Source organism: Salvelinus alpinus, chromosome 18 (genome assembly GCF_045679555.1).
Source record: "Salvelinus alpinus chromosome 18, SLU_Salpinus.1, whole genome shotgun sequence".
In the NCBI taxonomy this organism is placed as follows: Eukaryota; Metazoa; Chordata; class Actinopteri; order Salmoniformes; family Salmonidae; genus Salvelinus; species Salvelinus alpinus.
In genome coordinates this window covers 29,928,155-29,952,918 of record NC_092103.1, presented here as the reverse complement: position 1 = coordinate 29,952,918, position 24,764 = coordinate 29,928,155, and the positions used below count along the sequence as shown (strand labels likewise).

Sequence of the window (24,764 nt, the reverse complement as noted above, 5' to 3'; positions counted from 1 at the left end):
ACAGAGCAAGGTGCAACACTACTTCTAGGTTTCAGAGCAAGTGACGTAACTGATTGAAACGCTACTAGCGCGTACCCGCTAACTAGCTAGCCATTTCACATCCGTTACACTTGCAAGCCAAAGAACACCATCCCAACCGTGAAGCACGGGGGTGGCAGCATTATGTTGTGGGGGGTGCTTTGCTGCAGGAGGGACTGGTGCACTTCACAAAATAGATGGCATCATGAGGATGGAAAATTATGTGGATATATCGAAGCAACATCTCAAGACATCAGTCAGGAAGTTAAAGCTTGGTCGCAAATTGGTCTTCCAAATGGTCAATGACCCCAAGCATACTTCCAAAGTTGTGGCAAAATGGCTTAAGGACAATAAAGTCAAGGTATTGGAGTGGCCATCACAAAGCCCTGACCTCAATCCCATAGAAAATTTGTGGGCAGAATTGAAAAAGCGTGTGCGAGCAAGGAGGCCTACAAACCTGACTCCGTTACACCAGCTCTGTCAGGAGTAATCGGCCAAAATTCACCCAATTTATTGTGGGAAGCTTGTGGAAGGCTACCCGAAACATTTGACCCAAGATAAACAATTTAAAGGCAATGCTATCAAATACTAATTGAGTGTATGTAAACTTCTTACCCACTGGGAATGTGATGAAAGAAATAAAAGCTGAAATAAATCACTCCACTATTATTCTGACATTTCACATTCTTAAAATAAAGTGGTGATCCTAACTGACCTAAGACAGGGAATTTTTTACTAGGATTAAATGTCAGGAATTGTGAAAAACGGAGTTTAAATGTATTTGGCTAAGGTGTATGTAAACTTCCAACTTCAACTGTATGTAGTGTACTGTAGTGGCTCAACAAATCACACTTTAGACAAAGCAACACGAAAAAGAATGTTTTTATTTATTTCTGAACTGTTTTATATAAGCAGTCCAACACATATGCTCTACCTGCCTTGGAAACAAAACAAAATTCATTAAAACAAAATCATTTTTAGAACAATTATTGAATAATATCATTGTCATCATAACCTCAATCGTAAGAGTAACCCAAAGCCAGTAGTATTTGTGGTACATGTAAAAGAGTGATGTGTGTGGACCAGTTCTCTACAGCAAGACGTCTGGTGCGAGCTCGTAGACAGGAGGCGCCATTTCCCCAAAACACAATAAATATGAAAGAGCAAGAGTCTGGTATTCAAACAAAAATAATCATCTGGTAACTCGCAGGTTCAATAGCTAAAGTCTATGTGCAAGATCCGAGCCAATGTCTTCACCACAAACAGATTAATATACATCCAAATCCCAACCCTTCCCCAGCCCATCGTCATCTGAACAGAAATCTACATCGTTAAATCTTTTTAAATAATCCTAGAGCATTTGTCATTTCATATACACATATATTCATATATATACTTGAATTTGTTAGTTTTTATCCTTACTATATGCCATCCTTTTTCATTATCTAGCGCGTGTGTGTGTGTGTGTGTGTGTGACAAAAACATCTCCACTAAATAAACATACTGACAAGCGATTGAATGCAGCACCCACACACACCAATTGAACCCATTACAACCAAGCCCGGTGTGTGACAGGTAAAGGTGCCAAAAGCCAGATTCACTCCATGCTAGAACAAACATAGAAACACTCCTCTCCTCACACTCTGCTCCACAGCACCAGTTGTTAGTTTTGTACCCTTTAAAAGACACGCATTCCTCAGATTCAGGGGTTAAGTGTGTGTGGCCAAAGGCTGGTGCTGTGAGGGGTCAAGGTTGAGAGAGGAGAATTCTCATTGGTCTAGAACAGTCAGCCAAACAGCAACAGGCATTTGGCACATTGAACATCAAGTAAGTAACACATTGGCTTAAAAAGGTGCTACAAAGTCGTTTCAACAAAAACCAAACCCATTCATTTGGTTTAAAAACAATTAAAAGACACCATGAAAGGTGACAGGTATCTCTAAAACAACATCACTTCCCCCTGACTTGTAAAGGCTACTAAGAATATCACCCTCCCAGCCCCACATGCAGGTCACAGCTGAGGAAATGCATGGTTATAACAGACAAGGAACATTGTACTGCATGAAAAAACAAAACCCTGAAATTACAATTGAGTGAACAAATGGTTTCACCTCTTCCCCCTCTCTCTTTTCTAAAACATCTCCCAGCTGTGCGTTCATGTCATTCAGTTAAACATGTCATGACTCCAGCACAACTGCTTCTCCTAAAACTGTGAAACATGAAGCTGCATTCTGGGTCACAATCAGAAATCATTTATAGGAAAGTTCAAACCAGCCTGAAGTGAACTTACTGATGGTTTGTGGAGTCAACAACCTAACACCTCTCTCTGCACTGACGTCCCTATACAGCCATTCCTGTGTGTCTGTCTGTAAATCTGCATGTGTGTGTGTAAATCTGCATATATGTGCGTGTGTGTGTGTAAAATCTACATCTGGATGGCTGCAAGACTATGGCATACACACAAATTAGGACTGCCCTGATACAATCACACAGCATTTGGCCCTCAGTGGTTCACAGATGCAGACACACACACACACACACAGAGGTATGCACACTGCCAGGTGATTGAAAGCTGTCAGACCCCCCCTCCCCACATGCCCACAGAGAAGAGGACAGACAGACATGTATTGTAGAGTAGTACTGTTTTATACAGGAGATACAGAGAAAGACTTGGGCTATATACACATACTGTGGCCCATAAAGACCGCTAGTCAGTCAGTAGATCCCTCCTCCATCTATGTCGGTTTGACGGTGTGTCCTTCATACACACCATCCCCTGTTCCTATAGTTACGAGTACAAGCGTTCCCCGGTCTCCATGGTTACCAGCAGCTGTACAGGAGCCAATCGGGGAAGTTTGTCCATGGTCACAAGAGTTCCGTGCCAGTGAGATCTGTATCAGGGGGCGATGCCTGCTTTCAAATGGGTCCTCCTGGGTGCTCAGGTGACTCAAGTAAATATTGACGTTGGCACTTTATGCACTTCAGTGATGAAGGGAGGACAAGAACAAAGGGTAAAAGTCTCTTCCAAATTCAAAGCAGCTTTCTTCCTCTCCTTTTTCATTCTCTGTTGAAGGAATGCAACCTGCTTCCACCTCTATGGCCCCATCTCTGGACACACAGCAACACACAGCGACAATAGCGTACGCACACACACACAGGGACAATAGCGTACACACACGCACACACACAAACACACAGGGACAATAGTGTACACGCACACACACAGGGACAATAGCGTACACACACACACACAGGGACAATAGCGTACACACGCGCACACACACACACACACACACACAGGGACAATAGCGTACACACACACACACACACACACACACACAGGGACAATAGCACACACACACCCAGCAACACACCGGTACAATAGCATACACACACAGCAACACACAGTTCATTGCCATTCTCTTGGTATGTCCCAGCAAGTCTTTGCTCCTGTTCTCCTTCTGCTTTTCTCTCCTCCCCTCCATATGAGCCCACAGGAGAGGAATGCCATTGGTCCAGCCCCCTCTCTCCAAGCGATGCCGTTGGTCCAGATCTTCACCTCCTGCTTTAGGTCCCGCCCCTCCACTACAGTCAGACAATCCTGTGGAGAGTGGCTGGCAGGTGTGTGTGGCTCAGGTCCAGTCTCTCTGGGGGATGAGGGAGACAAAGAGAAAAGGAGAAGAGGGGCCCTAGTCTTCAGTCTCCTACTCCAGGGTTGCTTTCTGCTGCTCTGCCAGGTTGACTGGGTGGAATGCCAGTGCATTGGGGTGAGAGGAGTGTGTCATCATTGAGAAGGGTCTACCCCCAGGCTACAGTGGGAGACGGAGGGGAGAAAACACTCTGGACCTCTTTAGGTACATGTACATCTCTTTCCCTTCATCCCAGGGTCCCATGGTACGCTTTGGCTTTCAGAGGAGAGGCTGGCGGCTTGGTCCATACACACTCCAGGGCGAGAGTGTGGGGTGTTCCAGTGTTTGTGTGTGTGTGTGTGTGTGTGTGTGTGTGTGTGTGTGTGATTTATGTGTCTAGGGCTGGGGGGGGCGGGTTCATAGGGGATGAGGTTATAAGATGTGGTGTGTGTGTGTGCAGGTGTGTGGCCTACAGGCCGTTGCTGTTGTGGTGTGTGAGGGGAGGTTTGGAGAGCTCCACCCCCCCAGCCCGTCCCTTCCCAATGACCTTAGGGGCGCGACGCAGCAGCTTCTGGGCCTCAGTGAACGCCTCGGTCAGCTCCTTCTTCCACTGGACAAACTCTGGGTCACTCTGCAGACAGGGAACACACACCTTCCATTTTAATAACTTACAACTTGCACAATCATTTACAGAGACCGAGACAGTGAAAGAGGAAGAGACCGAGACAGAAAGATCTAGTAGTTTTCCTACGTACCTCACACTGCAAGACAAACTGCTTCCCTCCTTTGATGCGCAGCAGGATGCACTTCTTATCTTTAATCTGTGTCTCCTCCACCGTCACAATCTGCTCCATCGTCAGCAGGTTTTGCTGTTGAACACACACCAACCAATCAGAAATTCACTTCGGGGAGAGAGGAATCAATCACAAACAAGCTGGGTATGAGATGGACCAATCAAAATGGAGCTATAGAGGAGAGGAGTCTTTTGAACGGAGCTGCAGAGTAAGGACGCTTCTCTGAACTCTGAACTGAGGAGACACTCCAACCCATCTACAGGGCCACTGCAAGAGGAAAGGAAGATGAGGAGAGGAGGGTTGGCCAGTAGTGGTCAGACTTACCTTTGTCTCTTTTACAGAATGTTTTCATGTTTTCATCCAGGCCTACAGAATGTTTATGTTTTCATCCAGGCCTAAAGAATGTTTTCATCCAGGTCTACAGAATGTTTATGTTTTTATCCAGGCCTACAGAATGTTTATGTTTTCATCCAGGCCTACAGAATGTTTTCATCCAGGGGCCTGTTGCACAAAAGTAGAATTAAGACATCCGGGATAAATGACTCAGCTGAGCTCAATGAAGCCAAAACATGTGCGTCCAGGCTTAATTGGTTGCACAAAGACCAAGCCAGGATGAGCAGACACGGATTCATTAAGCCAGGTGAAACCAATCCTGGATAGGTGCGCGCTCACGGCTCACTCAAATAGACCCCGCCACAGATCACAGATTAACTGATTTACCATGGCAACTAGAGCCGCGTACTTTTCCCCGTCGGAAGCACAAATCCTCATGGAGGCATACGAGGAGGTAAAAGATATAATTAAGAAGAAAGGCAACACCGCCACAGTGATAAAGCAAAGAGAAAAAGCGTGGCAAAGTATTGCAGACCGCCTGAATGCGTAAGTAGTGCACAATTACACACTCACCGCTCCGCTGAAACATCACAATTACAATTCAAATATTTAATTCACATCTCCAAAAATGCAGTTGTACTGTAATTATGAAACGGTTAAATTTTTAATTGAAATGCACTGCAGATATGAGTGAAATTGTGTAAAGTAACTCCATCACACTGTATAAAGCTATGATAAATTTTTTGATATTTTTACTGAAAACAAGACAAAAATACCAAGTAATTTTTTGCAGTGTGACTCCATTAAATGTGTGTGTGTGTGTGTGTGTGTGTGTGTGTGTGTGTGTAGATTAAACATGAACGGGCCAAAACGGACATGGCAGCAGGTCAAAATCAAATACAAGAACATTCTGCAGAATGGTATGGTCCCTGACTAATATTTAACAAAGCACAAGCATATATTGTACCCAGAAGGTGCCTGCTCACACATTGTCTGTACTGTTTTAGCAGTGAAAAAGAATACCCACAGACAAGGCACGGGTGGTGGGTCACCAAAGGCTGACCTTACCCCAGCAGAGGACATGGCCTTGGAGCTAAATAAAGGCAGGCCCGTCTTAGAGGGGATCCCTGGGGGGAAAGAGACGAGCATAGGTTCCTCCCAAGATGCCACCCGCTTCATTCAAGGTATGTCCTTCCATCTCTACATGGGATACAACCACATTCATATTGAATCAATTTGGACTGTCTGACTTTGGTTTACCTATTGCCTTGCAGTGTCTGGCAGCACTGTGTTCCTGTTAGAGCCACCAGCACAAGCACCAGACGATGCTGATCCAGTGAGTACTCCATCAAAGGCATACTGTAGGCCTGGCATGTCTTGTCTACTAGCTTCAATATGAATCCGATTAAATGTGATAGGGTGAAGGCCCCAGTGCAGCAGCAACAGCACATGATGGAGACGATGATGAGGAGGAGACCATCTCTCTGGATTCCAGAAGGCATGAGGTATCATGTTAAGACTGTGAAAGTACTATTTACTCTACAATGGTGAGGAGTCCTCATCAAAATCAAAAAATCTAATTTCTTTTACAGGACCCAGATGCTATACAGTGGGAAAACCAGCCTGGCAACATAGTGCGTATTAATAAAAGGACACCACATCCTGCCAAATTCCAGCTGCGCTAATTGTATTGTGTTCACAGAGCTCACAAGCTATCAGAAAGTTGTATGGCAACCACCTCCGGTGCCAAATAGAACTGGCAGACATAGACATTCAGTACAAGAAGAAAAAGATGGAAAATCTTGCACTGGAGTCCGAAATAAAAAAGAGGACAATTAGGAAACTGGACCTTGAAATAAAAAAACTTGAGAGGGAGGTGAGATATGCCTTCAATGTACACTGTATGCTAACTGTAACACAAATGTATTAATCATTATTTTTCTTTCCTCCCCCAGCTCCAAGAAGATGACACAGCTCAAAATAAAAATTAGGTATATTCTCGTAAAGTCAAGTGAGCCATGACATATGAGCTCTTATTGTGAGCACACAGGACGGTGGCATCTTTCTAAGGTTTTTTTTATTTTCCCAGCAATCAGTACAACCAAGTCATCGTTATAAGGCATCGCCCTCTTTTGCCCACCCCCCCAGCACCAGGTGTGGCCACTAGCCTATATGAAGGCCCAAAATTGTGTGTTCCTTTCTGCTCTGACAATGGCATGCCCATTCGTGCGAGATGTGGTGGATGAAGAAGCACTTGTGCTGAGGAGAGCCTTCAGGCGAGAAAGGGTCTTCAGGGACCGGTTGGACCCACTGGCCTTCCCTGATGACCATCTATATGAAAGATACAGGTTTTCTGCAGATGGCATCAGGTATCTATGCAGACTACTGGGTCCCAGGATTAAGCACCGCACTGCACGGAGCCATGCACTGAGTGTGGAGCAAATGGTTTGTGTGGCCTTGCGCTTTTTTGCTAGTGGAGCCTTCCTGTACTCAGTGGGGGATGCAGAACAGCTGAACAAGGCCACAATTTGCCGCACAATAAGGAGTGTGTGTCTGGCTATCAAAGCATTAGCAGATGTCTTCATCTCCTTCCCTGGCCACAGAAGACTCTGTGACATCAAAGAGGAGTTCTATAGGATTGCAGGTAAGAGGATCTACAAATTACAGGACAACTGTTAACACATAGTAGGATACTCATTACTTTGTGTGACAGGTTTCCCCAATGTCATTGGTGCAGTGGACTGCACACACATAAGGATAAAAGCCCCCTCAGGTGCCCATGAGGCCGATTTTGTGAATAGGAAATCCTTTCACAGCATTAATGTTCAGGTGAACATAACTTTTTGATATTGTCCATTGACGAACACTCTGCATTGCCAGTGATGTGCATTGATTGGTGTAATATTCCTCATCTTATGATTTCAGATGGTCTGCAATGCTGACTGTGTGATCAGCAATGTTGTGGCAAAATGGCCTGGCTCAGTCCATGACTCCAGAATCTTTCGGGCCTCTGAAATCTATCAGTGCCTATCACAAGGTAAGCCACACAACCCCTATTTATAACCATCATGGCTGTGTCAAGAATATCACTGTGTTTATGAGGTAGTAATGATGAGATTTTGTGTTGACAGGTGAATTCTCTGGTGTGTTGCTGGGAGCCTTTTCTCCTGACACCTTTCACAGACCCCCAGGAAGCACAGCAGGCCTACAACCATGCCCATGCCAGGACCAGGGCCAGAGTTGAAATGACCTTTGGCCTCCTGAAGGCACGCTTTCACTGCCTTCACAAATTAAGGGTCAGCCCTGTTAGGGCATGTGATATTACTGTGGCTTGTGCTGTCCTCCACAATGTGGCCTGCCTGAGGAAGGAGAGGGCCCCCAGAGTGCCACCAGCCATGGACTGGGACAATCCGGCAATCTTCCCTGATGACGACAGTGGTCGGCTGCTGAGGGACCAATATGTGTTGAATTATTTTAGTTAGTATGTGTGCTTTCAATTTTGGTTAAATATGTCCTGCGGTGGCAGAGGAATTTGGGTTTTTTTGGGTTCGTTTTTTGACGAATTTGGCCTCTTATGATGTTTGTGCGGTATACTGTGTGTAATACAAGGCTGCAGGGAGGCTACTGCATCCATTCATTTGTCTGTTCAGTTGACGTGTATGGATTTGTCCTGCATTTATTTTAGTGTGCAGACATGCAGGGTGTGTTATACAGACCTTTGAATGTGTATGTATCATTTTGTATAATATGCTTGGATTCTGTGCTTTCCATCTTGTAGAGTCACTGTGACTTCAGTTTCGAAAGGAGCTGATGGCTTACCTGCTTTGTTTTGTCCTTATTCAATAAAGGAACATAATGTTACACATTGTGTTTTTATATTCATATGGAATGTGTATTTGTTTATATGACAGAGTACTAGGGCCACACTGAAGAAAAAGGATAAAGTCATACATTTATGAGGCTGGTTCTTTCTGCAGAAAAGCTACATATTGTTTTTACAGTTTTGATACTTATGACAATGTGATACTTAATATTCTGGCACATCAGCATGTCTTTGTTTATGAAACCATACTGAAGTACAATTTCACGAAATGCCCCACATCTGTCATTTTAACAACTGTCCTCCTTTAAAACAACTGGTTACAATATTATGACTTGTGTTTTTTTCCCCTCTGTGGCCCTAATATTCTATCATTTTATATATAGCCTTATAGTCTATGGGAAACTGTAAATTATCTAATGATAGCAACATCATCTAAAAATCATTTTTTATCCAAAATCATTGAAATTAATGATCACAAACGTTTAAATAATAACAGTGGGTCTAGTTATATGTGATAACAATGTATAGTGAGCAGTGAAATAACTATTGGTTTCCATTTGTGGTGACTGCTGACTGACATTAGGGATGAGATTAAATAGATCCTGGAATTTAGCCTGGTCTGGAGCAGGCTAGCGCCACAGAATAAATCTCCATGGTAATTTATACCATAACATATCCTCCTGCCCCCTATCCATCTTTAGTGCAACCGGATTACGGATCAATTGAGCCAGGATCACCAAGATATCCTGGCTTAATCCCTTATCCTAGTTTTGTGCAACAGGCCCCTGGGGCCTGTTGCACAAAAGTAGAATTAAGACATCCGGGATAAATGACTCAGCTGAGCTCAATGAAGCCAAAACATGTGCGTCCAGGCTTAATTGGTTGCACAAAGACCAAGCCAGGATGAGCAGACACGGATTCATTAAGCCAGGTGAAACCAATCCTGGATAGGTGCGCGCTCACGGCTCACTCAAATAGACCCCGCCACAGATCACAGATTAACTGATTTACCATGGCAACTAGAGCCGCGTACTTTTCCCCGTCGGAAGCACAAATCCTCATGGAGGCATACGAGGAGGTAAAAGATATAATTAAGAAGAAAGGCAACACCGCCACAGTGATAAAGCAAAGAGAAAAAGCGTGGCAAAGTATTGCAGACCGCCTGAATGCGTAAGTAGTGCACAATTACACACTCACCGCTCCGCTGAAACATCACAATTACAATTCAAATATTTAATTCACATCTCCAAAAATGCAGTTGTACTGTAATTATGAAACGGTTAAATTTTTAATTGAAATGCACTGCAGATATGAGTGAAATTGTGTAAAGTAACTCCATCACACTGTATAAAGCTATGATAAATTTTTTGATATTTTTACTGAAAACAAGACAAAAATACCAAGTAATTTTTTGCAGTGTGACTCCATTAAAGTGTGTGTGTGTGTGTGTGTGTGTGTGTGTGTGTAGATTAAACATGAACGGGCCAAAACGGACATGGCAGCAGGTCAAAATCAAATACAAGAACATTCTGCAGAATGGTATGGTCCCTGACTAATATTTAACAAAGCACAAGCATATATTGTACCCAGAAGGTGCCTGCTCACACATTGTCTGTACTGTTTTAGCAGTGAAAAAGAATACCCACAGACAAGGCACGGGTGGTGGGTCACCAAAGGCTGACCTTACCCCAGCAGAGGACATGGCCTTGGAGCTAAATAAAGGCAGGCCCGTCTTAGAGGGGATCCCTGGGGGGAAAGAGACGAGCATAGGTTCCTCCCAAGATGCCACCCGCTTCATTCAAGGTATGTCCTTCCATCTCTACATGGGATACAACCACATTCATATTGAATCAATTTGGACTGTCTGACTTTGGTTTACCTATTGCCTTGCAGTGTCTGGCAGCACTGTGTTCCTGTTAGAGCCACCAGCACAAGCACCAGACGATGCTGATCCAGTGAGTACTCCATCAAAGGCATACTGTAGGCCTGGCATGTCTTGTCTACTAGCTTCAATATGAATCCGATTAAATGTGATAGGGTGAAGGCCCCAGTGCAGCAGCAACAGCACATGATGGAGACGATGATGAGGAGGAGACCATCTCTCTGGATTCCAGAAGGCATGAGGTATCATGTTAAGACTGTGAAAGTACTATTTACTCTACAATGGTGAGGAGTCCTCATCAAAATCAAAAAATCTAATTTCTTTTACAGGACCCAGATGCTATACAGTGGGAAAACCAGCCTGGCAACATAGTGCGTATTAATAAAAGGACACCACATCCTGCCAAATTCCAGCTGCGCTAATTGTATTGTGTTCACAGAGCTCACAAGCTATCAGAAAGTTGTATGGCAACCACCTCCGGCGCCAAATAGAACTGGCAGACATAGACATTCAGTACAAGAAGAAAAAGATGGAAAATCTTGCACTGGAGTCCGAAATAAAAAAGAGGACAATTAGGAAACTGGACCTTGAAATAAAAAAACTTGAGAGGGAGGTGAGATATGCCTTCAATGTACACTGTATGCTAACTGTAACACAAATGTATTAATCATTATTTTTCTTTCCTCCCCCAGCTCCAAGAAGATGACACAGCTCAAAATAAAAATTAGGTATATTCTCGTAAAGTCAGGTGAGCCATGACATATGAGCTCTTATTGTGAGCACACAGGACGGTGGCATCTTTCTAAGGTTTTTTTTATTTTCCCAGCAATCAGTACAACCAAGTCATCGTTATAAGGCATCGCCCTCTTTTGCCCACCCCCCCAGCACCAGGTGTGGCCACTAGCCTATATGAAGGCCCAAAATTGTGTGTTCCTTTCTGCTCTGACAATGGCATGCCCATTCGTGCGAGATGTGGTGGATGAAGAAGCACTTGTGCTGAGGAGAGCCTTCAGGCGAGAAAGGGTCTTCAGGGACCGGTTGGACCCACTGGCCTTCCCTGATGACCATCTATATGAAAGATACAGGTTTTCTGCAGATGGCATCAGGTATCTATGCAGACTACTGGGTCCCAGGATTAAGCACCGCACTGCACGGAGCCATGCACTGAGTGTGGAGCAAATGGTTTGTGTGGCCTTGCGCTTTTTTGCTAGTGGAGCCTTCCTGTACTCAGTGGGGGATGCAGAACAGCTGAATAAGGCCACAATTTGCCGCACAATAAGGAGTGTGTGTCTGGCTATCAAAGCATTAGCAGATGTCTTCATCTCCTTCCCTGGCCACAGAAGACTCTGTGACATCAAAGAGGAGTTCTATAGGATTGCAGGTAAGAGGATCTACAAATTACAGGACAACTGTTAACACATAGTAGGATACTCATTACTTTGTGTGACAGGTTTCCCCAATGTCATTGGTGCAGTGGACTGCACACACATAAGGATAAAAGCCCCCTCAGGTGCCCATGAGGCCGATTTTGTGAATAGGAAATCCTTTCACAGCATTAATGTTCAGGTGAACATAACTTTTTGATATTGTCCATTGACGAACACTCTGCATTGCCAGTGATGTGCATTGATTGGTGTAATATTCCTCATCTTATGATTTCAGATGGTCTGCAATGCTGACTGTGTGATCAGCAATGTTGTGGCAAAATGGCCTGGCTCAGTCCATGACTCCAGAATCTTTCGGGCCTCTGAAATCTATCAGTGCCTATCACAAGGTAAGCCACACAACCCCTATTTATAACCATCATGGCTGTGTCAAGAATATCACTGTGTTTATGAGGTAGTAATGATGAGATTTTGTGTTGACAGGTGAATTCTCTGGTGTGTTGCTGGGAGACAGGGGGTATGGCTGCCAGCCTTTTCTCCTGACACCTTTCACAGACCCCCAGGAAGCACAGCAGGCCTACAACCATGCCCATGCCAGGACCAGGGCCAGAGTTTAAATGACCTTTGGCCTCCTGAAGGCACGCTTTCACTGCCTTCACAAATTAAGGGTCAGCCCTGTTAGGGCATGTGATATTACTGTGGCTTGTGCTGTCCTCCACAATGTGGCCTGCCTGAGGAAGGAGAGGGCCCCCAGAGTGCCACCAGCCATGGACTGGGACAATCCGGCAATCTTCCCTGATGACGACAGTGGTCGGCTGCTGAGGGACCAATATGTGTTGAATTATTTTAGTTAGTATGTGTGCTTTCAATTTTGGTTAAATATGTCCTGCGGTGGCAGAGGAATTTGGGTTTTTTTGGGTTCGTTTTTTGACGAATTTGGCCTCTTATGATGTTTGTGCGGTATACTGTGTGTAATACAAGGCTGCAGGGAGGCTACTGCATCCATTCATTTGTCTGTTCAGTTGATGTGTATGGATTTGTCCTGCATTTATTTTAGTGTGCAGACATGCAGGGTGTGTTATACAGACCTTTGAATGTGTATGTATCATTTTGTATAATATGCTTGGATTCTGTGCTTTCCATCTTGTAGAGTCACTGTGACTTCAGTTTCGAAAGGAGCTGATGGTTTACCTGCTTTGTTTTGTCCTTATTCAATAAAGGAACATAATGTTACACATTGTGTTTTTATATTCATATGGAATGTGTATTTGTTTATATGACAGAGTACTAGGGCCACACTGAAGAAAAAGGATAAAGTCATACATTTATGAGGCTGGTTCTTTCTGCAGAAAAGCTACATATTGTTTTTACAGTTTTGATACTTATGACAATGTGATACTTAATATTCTGGCACATCAGCATGTCTTTGTTTATGAAACCATACTGAAGTACAATTTCACGAAATGCCCCACATCTGTCATTTTAACAACTGTCCTCCTTTAAAACAACTGGTTACAATATTATGACTTGTGTTTTTTTCCCCTCTGTGGCCCTAATATTCTATCATTTTATATATAGCCTTATAGTCTATGGGAAACTGTAAATTATCTAATGATAGCAACATCATCTAAAAATCATTTTTTATCCAAAATCATTGAAATTAATGATCACAAACGTTTAAATAATAACAGTGGGTCTAGTTATATGTGATAACAATGTATAGTGAGCAGTGAAATAACTATTGGTTTCCATTTGTGGTGACTGCTGACTGACATTAGGGATGAGATTAAATAGATCCTGGAATTTAGCCTGGTCTGGAGCAGGCTAGCTCCACAGAATAAATCTCCATGGTAATTTATACCATAACATATCCTCCTGCCCCCTATCCATCTTTAGTGCAACCGGATTACGAATCAATTGAGCCAGGATCACCAAGATATCCTGGCTTAATCCCTTATCCTAGTTTTGTGCAACAGGCCCCTGGTCTACAGAATGTTTATGTTTTTATCCAGGCCTACAGAATGTTTATGTTTTTATCCAGGCCTACAGAATGTTTATGTTTTTATCCAGGCCTAAAGAATGTTTATGTTTTTATCCAGGCCTACAGAATGTTTATGTTTTTATCCAGGCCTACAGAATGTTTATGTTTTTATCCAGGCCTACAGAATGTTTATGGTTTCATCCAGGCCTACAGAATGTTTATGGTTTCATCCAGGCCTACAGAATGTTTATGGTTTCATCCAGGCCTACAGAATGTTTATGTTTTCATCCAGGCCTACAGAATGTTTATGGTTTCATCCAGGCCTACAGAATGTTTATGGTTTCATCCAGGCCTACAGAATGGGTTCATCCAGGCCTACAGAATGTTTATGTTTTCATCCAGGCCTACAGAATGTTTATGTTTTCATCCAGGCCTACAGAATGTTTATGTTTTCATCCAGGCCTACAGAATGTTTATGTTTTCATCCAGGCCTACAGAATGTTTATGTTTTCATCCAGGCCTACAGAATGTTTATGTTTTTATCCAGGCCTACAGAATGTTTATGTTTTCATCCAGGCCTACAGAATGGTTTCATCCAGGCCTACAGAATGGTTTCATCCAGGCCTACAGAATGGTTTCATCCAGGCCTACAGAATGGTTTCATCCAGGCCTACAGAATGGTTTCATCCAGGCCTAAAGAATGTTTATGTTTTCATCCAGGCCTACAGAATGGTTTCATCCAGGCCTACAGAATGTTTATGTTTTCATCCAGGCCTACAGAATGGTTTCATCCAGGCCTACAGAATGTTTATGTTTTCATCCAGGCCTACAGAATGTTTATGTTTTCATCCAGGCCTACAGAATGTTTATGTTTTCATCCAGGCCTACAGAATGTTTATGTTTTCATCCAGGCCTACAGAATGTTTATGTTTTTATCCAGGCCTACAGAATGTTTATGTTTTTATCCAGGCCTACAGAATGTTTATGTTTTTATCCAGGCCTACAGAATGTTTATGGTTTCATCCAGGCCTACAGAATGTTTATGGTTTCATCCAGGCCTACAGAATGTTTATGGTTTCATCCAGGCCTACAGAATGTTTATGGTTTCATCCAGGCCTACAGAATGTTTATGGTTTCATCCAGGCCTGCAGAATGTTTATGGTTTCATCCAGGCCTACAGAATGTTTATGGTTTCATCCAGGCCTACAGAATGTTTATGGTTTCATCCAGGCCTACAGAATGTTTATGGTTTCATCCAGGCCTACAGAATGTTTATGTTTTCATCCAGGACTACAGAATGTTTATGTTTTCATCCAGGCCTACAGAATGTTTATGTTTTCATCCAGGCCTACAGAATGTTTATGTTTTCATCCAGGCCTACAGAATGTTTATGTTTTCATCCAGGCCTACAGAATGTTTATGTTTTCATCCAGGCCTACAGAATGTTTATGTTTTCATCCAGGCCTACAGAATGTTTATGGTTTCATCCAGGCCTACAGAATGTTTATGGTTTCATCCAGGCCTACAGAATGTTTATGGTTTCATCCAGGCCTACAGAATGTTTATGGTTTCATCCAGGCCTACAGAATGTTTATGGTTTCATCCAGGCCTACAGAATGGTTTCATCCAGGCCTACAGAATGGTTTCATCCAGGCCCTACAGAATGGTTTCATCCAGGCCTACAGAATGGTTTCATCCAGGCCTACAGAATGGTTTCATCCAGGCCTACAGAATGGTTTCATCCAGGCCTACAGAATGGTTTCATCCAGGCCTACAGAATGGTTTCATCCAGGCCCTACAGAATGGTTTCATCCAGGCCTACAGAATGGTTTCATCCAGGCCTACAGAATGGTTTCATCCAGGCCTACAGAATCTTTTCATGTTTTTAATCCAGGCCTACAGAATGGAGCGAGGACAGACAACCTTCATTCACTGACAGATGGACAATGACGAAGAATACACACACCACACCCATCACTCACCACACCCATCACATACCCATGAAAGCACATGCTTGTAAGTGGAAACAGACAGACGACCACATACGTGAACAACAGAAGAAGCACACCAACTGAAACACACACAACTTAAACACACAAAAGGGGAAGTAGAGGTGTGTGTGTTGCTCACCCGTGACTCCCCCTCTCCCCTCCACTCCACTCGGTTGGGGAACAGGTAGAAGTATCTGCGCTGCCACTGCGTCAGGAACGGGTTCCCCAGCTTCAACATGTAGCCGTGCATTATACAGTCCTTCCCCAGGGCATAGTCTACAACACACAAATACACACACATGGAATGAAAGCCAGCGTCAGCAGGTACAAGGAAAATCTTACCCACATGATGTGTGTGAGGTAGGGCTGCACAATGATAAAACACTATGTTCCACAATACCTACTGTCTTACAAGTGTTTTGTTACAACACAAGTCATATCATCAATACAAAAATATTGCAATATGACATTCAGTCCATATCGTGCATCTCTAGTGGGATGTGTGTGGAGATGTGCGTCGTGTGTGGAGACGTGTGTGGAGACGTGTGTGGAGATGTGCGTCGTGTGTGGAGACGTGTGTGGAGACGTGTGTGGAGACGTGTGTGGAGACGTGTGTGGAGACGTGTGTGGAGACGTGTGTGGAGATGTGCGTCGTGTGTGGAGACGTGTGTGGAGACGTGTGTGGAGATGTGCGTCGTGTGTGGAGACGTGTGTGGAGACGTGTGTGGAGACGTGTGTGGAGACGTGTGTGGAGACGTGTGTGGAGACGTGTGTGGAGACGTGTGTGGAGATGTGCGTCGTGTGTGTGTGTGTGTGGAGATGTGCGTCGTGTGTGTGTGTGTGTGGAGATGTGCGTCGTGTGTGTGTGTGTGTGGAGATGTGCGTCGTGTGTGTGTGTGTGTGTGTGGAGATATGCGTCGTGTGTGTGTGTGTGTGTGGAGATGTGCGTCGTGTGTGTGTGTGTGTGTGTGGAGATATGCGTCGTGTGTGTGTGTGTGTGTGTGTGTGTGGAGATATGCGTCGTGTGTGTGTGTGTGTGTGTGTGTGGAGATATGCGTCGTGTGTGTGTGTGTGTGTGTGTGGAGATATGCGTCGTGTGTCTGTGTGTGTGTGTGGAGATATGCGTCGTGTGTGTGTGTGTGTGTGGAGATATGCGTCGTGTGTGTGTGTGTGTGTGTGTGTGTGTGTCTGGAGATGTGCGTCGTGTGTGTGTGGAGATGTGCGTCGTGTGTGTGTGTGTGTGGAGATATGCGTCGCGTGTGTGTGTGTGTGTGTGTGTGTGGAGATATGCGTCGTGTGTGTGTGTGTGTGGAGATATGCGTCGTGTGTGTGTGTGTGTGTGTGTGTGGAGATATGCGTCGTGTGTGTGTGTGTGTGTGTGTGTGTGTGTGTGTGTGGAGATATGCGTCGTGTGTGTGTGTGTGTGTGTGTGTGTGTGTGTGGAGATATGCGTCGTGTGTCTGTGTGTGTGTGTGGAGATATGCGTCGTGTGTGTGTGTGTGTGGAGATATGCGTCGTGTGTGTGTGTGTGTGTGTGTGTGTGTGTGTGTGTGTGTGTGTGTGTGTGTGTGTGGAGATATGCGTCGTGTGTGTGTGTGTGTGGAGATATGCGTCGTGTGTGTGTGTGTGTGTGGAGATATGCGTCGTGTGTGTGTGTGTGTGTGTGTGTGTGTGTGTGTGTGTGTGTGTGTGTGGAGATATGCGCCGTGTGTCTGTGTGTGTGTGGAGATGTGCGTCGTGTGTCTGTGTGTGTGTGGAGATGTGCGCCGTGTGTGTGTGTGTGGAGATGTGCGCCGTGTGTCTGTGTGTGTGGAGATGTGCGTCGTGTGTGTCCTCCTACCCTCCTCGTGGCGCAGCTGTTTGTTCTTGGCCCTCTTGCGGGCCTCGTTCTTGTCCGTGTCGGAGTTGACCGCCTCGTACACCGTCTCAGCCACCTCCTGCTGCCAGCGTTCTGAGATGACCAGGGGGAAGTTCTTATACAACTCCTGGTCACTGTCCAACAACTGGAGAGAGGGAAAGGTGAAAGGGGAGAGGAGGAAGAGAGAGGAAGAGGAGAGAGGAACGAGACAGCTATGAGGTGTAAGGCTAAGTGAAGTCATGTCTGAGAACCACGACACCAGTCCTTGTGAGATCTGCTAAGCTGTGCAGCACCACTGTAATTAAGGCAGCCTGGAACGCTCCCAATGTTCCTAATACTGTTGTGTAATGTTAAACCTCTGTTGGAAGGACTTTCTCTCTGTACACTGATAGAGTCACGTTACACCTCAGCCTCCATGTGTGTGAGCATGTGTGTGTGTGAGCGTGTGTGAGCGTGTGTGTGTGTGAGCATGTGTGAGCGTGTGTGTGTGTGAGCATGTGTGTGTGTGAGCATGTGTGTGTGTGTGTGTGAGCATGTGTGTGTGTGTGTGAGCATGTGTGAGCATGTGTGCGTGTGTGTGTGCGTTGCAGTATGATGTAGGTGAGTGTGTATATCAGGATTACCGTTTTAGCGGTTATATAATGCTGTGGATTTGACTTTGATGCCCTTGGTGGTTTCATGAGATAAGGGGTGTGTGTGTTGGGAGCTTTACCTTGATGCCCTTGGTGGTTTCATGAGATAAGGGGTGTGTGTGTTGGGAGCTTTACCTTGATGCCCTTGGTGTCCTCCTCATCAAAGGAACCAATGTCAAAAGCATCTGCTGCATTTACCTCTCCTCTAGGAGGGATGAGAGGGGGAGAATACTGGAGGAGAGGAGAGGGAGGAGAAGAGAGAAGGAAGAGGGGGGAGAGAAAGGGGGATAGGTATTAGAGAAGAAAAGAGGGTGAGTGAACAAAGCAACTACTACATTCCTACAGCAGAGGAGTAACCATGGCAACAGATGGAGAGAAAGAGAACAGGGACGACTGTCCAGACTGGGAGACTTTATAATGAACCTGGTCACCTGATTCAACACAAACACGCCTTACCTTCTGGAGATACACTTGCTGCCAGTCAATGCCTTTGAAGAACAGATGCTCCTTCACCTCTGGGGCCCTGTGTGTGTGTGTGTTGTGTGTTGTGTATGTGTGTGTGTTGTGTGTTGTGTGTGTGTGTGTGTGTGTGTGTGTGTGTGTGTGTGTGTGTGTGTGTGCGTGCATGGAGAGAAAGGGAGCGAGAGAAAAAGCCAGGTCATTCTCACATTGGAACAGTTTCATGTCCTAACAGCAGGTGGCAGTATTTCCAACAAAACCAAACTAGGTTACGGACTATTATAATGTATTGGCCTTTCATAGTATTCACACTAGGCCTTATACCCGCCACAAGGTTGGACAGAGAACCAATGGAAATGTTCAATTATGTTGCTCAGGACAGGTGCATGGTAAAAACAAATGGCTTTTGTTTAAAAACAAATGGCTTTTGTGTCAACGCACAATGCACTCTATTGGTGCATTGAAAAACAAATGGCTAGCCCAGAACAGTTAAATACTGTTTATGAGGTATGCAGTCCAAGGTTGAAGTTTCTTAGAACCTGACATTAACAACAATGATTGTAAAACAATGTTAGTAGTAGCAGGTGTTTGGGTGTGTGTGGTTGTGTGCGCGTGTGTACCCTCGTCCCAGGCAGCCCAGTCTTTTCACCACATCTCTCTGCAGCAGACCCTCCAATAGACCCTTCAGCTCCACAGAGAACGAGTCTGGCAACTCCACGTTCTATGGAGAGGAGAGAGAGAAAGAGGAGATTAGTCTCATTTCCTTCTTTAACAAGATAAAATACTGACTTGATTTATCATGACAATAAAGCCTATTCAATATGTATTGAAAATTGAGAGGGAAGAAGAGGATGTGTGCTCCATCATTCCTTGTTCCATAGTATGTCCACAGTCCTCCTCCATAACACTCTCATTCCAAGCCCTCTAACTTTGGTGGTGATCATTTATCTAATAAAACCATTAAATCAGAATTCCTAACAGGGATTATATAGATTACTCAGATTAAGTGGCTGGATTAAAACCTAATCTGATTTAATCTCGACTGACAATACTTTCCTTGTTTAGCCCCTCCTAACAGTTCTCTCTGCTCTGATACTCCATAGTCTTCTACAGTAGACATACTCTAGTCAAGACCAGGGGTGACCAACCCTCTTCAAGGAGAACTACCACATGTGCAGGTTTTGGTTCCAGCCCTGCTCTAAAACCTGATCCAGCTAATCGTGGTCCTGAGGCTTGCAACAAAACCCTGCGTGAGGGTAGCTTCTCAAGAGGGTTTGGCACGGCTGGTCTAGGCCTCCCCTCGTAGTCTATGGCTTTCTTTCTCCCCAATTTCATGGTATCCAATTAGTAGTTAGTCGTGTCCCATCGCTGCAACTCCCGTACGGACTCGGGAGAGGCGAAGGTCGAGAGCCATGCGCCCTCCGAAACACAACCCAGCCAAGCTTCTTGGCACAATGCTGGCTTAACCCGGAAGCCAGCCGCACGATTGTGTCGGAGGAAGCACGTGACCTGGCAATCGTGTCAGCGTGCACTGCTCCCAGCCTCCCACAGGAGTCGCTAGTGTTGGACGGGATCCCTGCCGGCCAAACCCTCCCCTAACCCGGTTGACGCTGGACTAAATGTAGGCCACCCCGGTCGTGACCGGCTGCGACAGAGCCTGGACTCGAACCAGGATCTCTAGTGGCACAGCTAGTACTGCGATGCGGTGCCTTAGACCACTGCACCACTCGGGACGCTCCCTCTATGTGTAATCTGACGCTGTTTGTAGCAGGCAGAGAGACGGATGCAAAGTAAGGATGCAAATGCACCTTTTTCCTGCCAGAAGCTCTTCTCAATGCTCCCTCTCCTGCCTCTCTCTCATTCCCTGGGCATTATGACACAGACTTGGCAGGAGGAGTTCTCTGTAACATCTGTGAAGATGATATCTCCAGGATATGTACTGCTGCGGGTAGTGTTTGTGTGCTTTTGTTTCAGTGTATTGAAGGATAAATCCTTACTTTGCGTATACAGGGCCTTCAGACAGTATTCACATTCCTAGACTTTTTACACATTTTGTTGTGTTACAATCTGAATTCAAAATTGATTAAACAGATGTTTTGTCACTGCATACACACTATACCCCATAATGTCAGTGGATCATAAAAAACGAATTAATAAAAAATGAAAAGTTGAAATGTCTTGAGTGAATGCATCCAACCACTTTGTTATGACCTAAATACGTTCAGGAGTAAAAATGTGCTTAACAAGTCACATAATAAGTTGCATGGACTCACTGTGTGTGAAATAATAGTGTTTAACATGGTTGTTGAATGACTACCTCATCTCTGTACCCCACACATACAATTATCTGTAAGGTCCCTCATCAAGCAGTGAATTTGAAACACAGATTCAACCACAAAGACCAGGGAGGTTTTTCAATGCCTCACAAAGAAGGGCACCTATTGATAGATAAAACAAATAAAAAAGCAGACACTGAATTTCCCTTTGAGCATGAAGTTATTAATTACACTTTGGATGGTGTACCTATACACCCAGTCACTACAAAGATACAGGTGTCCTTTCTAACTCAGTTGCTGGAGAGGAAGGAAACCGCTTAGGGATTTCACCATGAGGCCAATGGTAACTTTAAAACAGTTACAGAGTTTAATGGCTGTGATAGGAGGAAACTGCGGATGGATCAACATTGTAGTTACTCCACAATACTAACCTAAATGACAGAGTGAAAAGGAAGCCTGTACAGAATAATATTCCAAAAAGGCACTACAGTACCCACCCTTCTTGAACTCATACATTACTGTTTTGGTTCATTTGAGGAAAAATGTAATTACTATGACTGTGATATGTGGTTGTCCCACCTAGCGATCTTAAGATGCACTAACTAAGTCTCTCTGGAGAAGAGTCTGCTAAATGACTACAATGTCAAAGTAATACAGCAAAAAATGTGGCAAAACAATTTACTTTTAGTCCTGAATACAAAGTGTTACGTTCGGGTCAAATCTAATACACCACATTACTCAATACCATTCTCCATATTTTCAAGCATAGTGGTGATTGCATCATGTTATGGGTATGTTTGTAAATCGGTAAGGTCTGGGGAGTTTATCAGGATGAAATAAGAAATGGAATGTCGGATAAAATCCTAGAGGAAAACCTGGTTCAGTCTGCTTTCCACCAGACACTGGGAAATTAATTCACCTTTCAGCAGGACAATAACCTAAAACACAAGGCCAAATTTACACTGGAGTTGCTTACCAAGAAGACAGTGAATGTTCCTGAGTGGCCGAGTTACAGTTTTGACTTAAATCTACTTGAAAATCTATGTCAAGACCTGAAAATGGTTGTCTAACAATGATCAACAACCAATTTGACAGGGCTTGAAGAATTTAGAAAATAATAATGGGGAAATGTTGCACAATCCAGGTGTGGAAAGCTCTTAGACTTAGCCAGAGAGACTCACAGCTGTAATCGCTGCAAAAGGTGCTACAAAGTACTCACTCAGGGGTGTGAATACTTATGTAAATGAGATATTTATATATTTCATGGTCAATAAATTTGCAAACATTTCTAAAAGAAAGTATTTATTTAATCCATGTTGAATTCATGCTGTAACATGTGGAATAAATCAAGAGGTATGAGTACTTCTGTTCTGTGTCAACATGAACTAACCACATGCTGTGTGTTCAAGTGCGCATAAGGACATCTCAATGAGTGTGTGTGTGTGCTTTGTGTGCACTGTAGTGTACACAACGATCTATCATAGTGTGTGTGTGTGTGTGTGTGTGCACGTGCGCATAAGGAGGCCTTACCATAGTGAGCGTCATCCGGTCAATCTCATGTTTGTCTTTGGTCTTGTGCTGTCTGAAGGGACTGTGCCTAGAGAGAGAACAGAGAGCTGTTAGTGTTACTGTAGTGGGAGGGAAGGAGTGTGGGAAACGGTGAAACAGTGAACCAAGTCATGTGAGTGATGTCACACTGACAAGCTAGTCCTCAGCAGATAACGTGTGTGTATCTCACATGTGTGTGTATCTCTCTCTCTCTCGTCTTTGAAGTGTTCAAACACACTGACACACACATCAACTTCCCTCCCTCCCCCTCTCTCTTTCTCACTCCCTCACTTCACACCATACCTAGCAATCGTTACCGGCCCCTAAACCCAGCTGCCTGCCTGCCTCTGAAGTGTGACCTAATGGGCCCGGACCACTGGCATTTACACACTCCACATCAAACACACAGAGAGAGATGTGTAACCACTGCAAAACAGCAGAACCTGAGGCAGAGCTGCATTTCTTGACAAAATGTCAAAAATATAGAACAATTAGTGTCATTTCCCCAAATTTGAGAAATTTGAGAAAGAGAGCGAGAGAGAGATTGCGACACAGAGAGAGAAAGCGACACAGAGAGAAAGAGAAAGAGCGCGACACAGAGAGAGAGAGAAAGCGCGACAGAGAGAAAGAGAGAGAGAAAGCGCGACACAGAGAGAAAGAGAGAGAGAGAAAGCGACACAGAGAGAAAGATAGAGAGAGAAAGCGCGACACAGAGAGAAAGATAGAGAGAGAAAGCGCGACACAGAGAGAAAGAGAGAGAGAGAAAGCGCGACACAGAGAGAAAGAGAGAGAGAAAGCGCGACACAGAGAGAAAGAGAGAGAGAAAGCGCGACACAGAGAGAAAGAGAGAGAGAAAGCGCGACACAGAGAGAAAGAGAGAGAGAAAGCGCGACACAGAGCGCGAGAGAGAAAGCGCGACACAGAGCGTGCGAGAGAGAGCGCGAGAGAGAGCGCGACACAGAGCGCGAGAGAGAGAGCGCGACACAGAGCGCGCGAGAGAGAGCGCGACACAGAGCGCGCGAGAGAGAGCGCGACACAGAGCGCGAGAGAGAGAGCGCGACACAGAGCGCGAGAGAAAGAGCGCGACACAGAGTGCGAGAGAGAGCGCGACACAGAGCGCGAGAGAGAGAGCGCGACACAGAGCGCGAGAGAGAGAGCGCGACACAGAGCGCGAGAGAGAGAGCGCGACACAGAGCGCGAGAGAGAGAGCGCGACACAGAGAGCGCGACACAGATCGTGAGAGAGCGCGACACAGATCGCGAGAGAGAGAGCGCGACACAGATCGCGAGAGAGAGAGCGCGACACAGAGCGAGAGAGAGCGCGACACAGAGCGAGAGAGAGCGAGAGAGAGCGCGACACAGAGCGCGACACAGAGCGAGAGAGAGCGCGACACAGAGCGAGAGAGAGCGCGACACAGAGCGAGAGAGAGCGCGACACAGAGCGAGAGAGAGCGCGCGAGAGATAGTGTGAGACAGAGCGAGAGAGAGACAGAGAAAGAAAGAGCGAGAGACAGAGCGAGCGAGAGACAGAGCGAGCGAGAGACAGAGCGAGCGAGAGACAGAGCGAGCGAGAGACAGAGCGAGCGAGAGACAGAGCGAGAGAGAGACAGAGCGAGAGAGAGACAGAGCGAGAGAGAGACAGAGCGAGAGAGAGACAGAGCGAGCGAGAGACAGAGCGAGCGAGAGACAGAGCGAGCGAGAGACAGAGCGAGCGAGAGACAGAGCGAGCGAGAGACAGAGCGAGCGAGAGACAGAGCGAGCGAGAGACAGAGCGAGCGAGAGACAGAGAGAGCGAGAGACAGAGAGAGCGAGAGACAGAGCGAGAGAGACAGACAGAGCGAGCGAGAGACAGACAGAGCGAGCGAGAGACAGACAGAGCGAGCGAGAGACAGACAGTGCGAGCGAGAGACAGAGCGAGAGACAGAGCGAGAGACAGAGCGAGAGACAGAGCGAGAGACAGAGCGAGCGAGAGACAGAGCGAGCGAGAGACAGAGCGAGCGAGAGAGAGAGCGAGCGAGAGAGCGAGCGAGAGACAGAGCGAGCGAGAGACAGAGCGAGCGAGAGACAGAGCGAGCGAGAGACAGAGCGAGCGAGAGACAGAGCGAGAGAGAGACAGAGCGAGAGAGAGACAGAGCGAGAGAGAGACAGAGCGAGAG

The 24,764-nt window shown here is 45.4% G+C and overlaps 3 protein-coding genes across 4 annotated transcripts in view; 2 read left to right on the top strand and 1 right to left on the bottom strand.

Moving 5' to 3' along the window:
- Positions 1 to 882: 882 nt before the first annotated feature.
- Positions 883 to 24,764, bottom strand: part of LOC139544158 (G protein-coupled receptor kinase 3-like) — an 88,777-nt gene continuing 64,895 nt past the window's right edge. The window contains exons 14-21 of the mRNA XM_071350958.1: positions 22,592 to 22,658; positions 19,406 to 19,506; positions 18,783 to 18,849; positions 18,462 to 18,557; positions 17,677 to 17,839; positions 15,976 to 16,112; positions 4,403 to 4,516; positions 883 to 4,278 (exon numbers count right to left, since the gene is read on the bottom strand). Of these exons, the coding sequence (XP_071207059.1) occupies positions 4,117 to 4,278; positions 4,403 to 4,516; positions 15,976 to 16,112; positions 17,677 to 17,839; positions 18,462 to 18,557; positions 18,783 to 18,849; positions 19,406 to 19,506; positions 22,592 to 22,658 (907 nt within the window). The 3' untranslated portion in view covers positions 883 to 4,116. The remainder of the gene's footprint in view (positions 4,279 to 4,402; positions 4,517 to 15,975; positions 16,113 to 17,676; positions 17,840 to 18,461; positions 18,558 to 18,782; positions 18,850 to 19,405; positions 19,507 to 22,591; positions 22,659 to 24,764) is intronic.
- LOC139544161 (putative nuclease HARBI1) lies at positions 4,514 to 8,560 on the top strand. 2 transcript variants are annotated; one of them, XM_071350960.1, is made up of 10 exons: positions 4,514 to 5,694; positions 5,782 to 5,958; positions 6,049 to 6,110; positions 6,193 to 6,279; positions 6,367 to 6,650; positions 6,730 to 6,765; positions 6,864 to 7,418; positions 7,488 to 7,603; positions 7,700 to 7,811; positions 7,906 to 8,560. In XM_071350960.1, exons 7-10 carry the CDS (start codon positions 6,947 to 6,949, stop codon positions 8,016 to 8,018), a joined length of 813 nt encoding a protein of 270 aa, XP_071207061.1. In that variant the 5' UTR covers positions 4,514 to 5,694; positions 5,782 to 5,958; positions 6,049 to 6,110; positions 6,193 to 6,279; positions 6,367 to 6,650; positions 6,730 to 6,765; positions 6,864 to 6,946; the 3' UTR covers positions 8,019 to 8,560. The 2 variants fall into 2 exon arrangements, 1 of the variants encoding a protein (XP_071207061.1); XR_011668810.1 differs by lacking the exon at positions 7,488 to 7,603 and having other exon boundaries at positions 6,367 to 7,418.
- Positions 8,744 to 13,097, top strand: LOC139544160 (putative nuclease HARBI1). Its single transcript, XM_071350959.1, has 10 exons — positions 8,744 to 10,136; positions 10,224 to 10,400; positions 10,491 to 10,552; positions 10,635 to 10,721; positions 10,809 to 11,092; positions 11,172 to 11,207; positions 11,306 to 11,860; positions 11,930 to 12,045; positions 12,142 to 12,253; positions 12,348 to 13,097. Exons 7-10 carry the CDS (start codon positions 11,389 to 11,391, stop codon positions 12,479 to 12,481), a joined length of 834 nt encoding a protein of 277 aa, XP_071207060.1. The 5' UTR covers positions 8,744 to 10,136; positions 10,224 to 10,400; positions 10,491 to 10,552; positions 10,635 to 10,721; positions 10,809 to 11,092; positions 11,172 to 11,207; positions 11,306 to 11,388; the 3' UTR covers positions 12,482 to 13,097.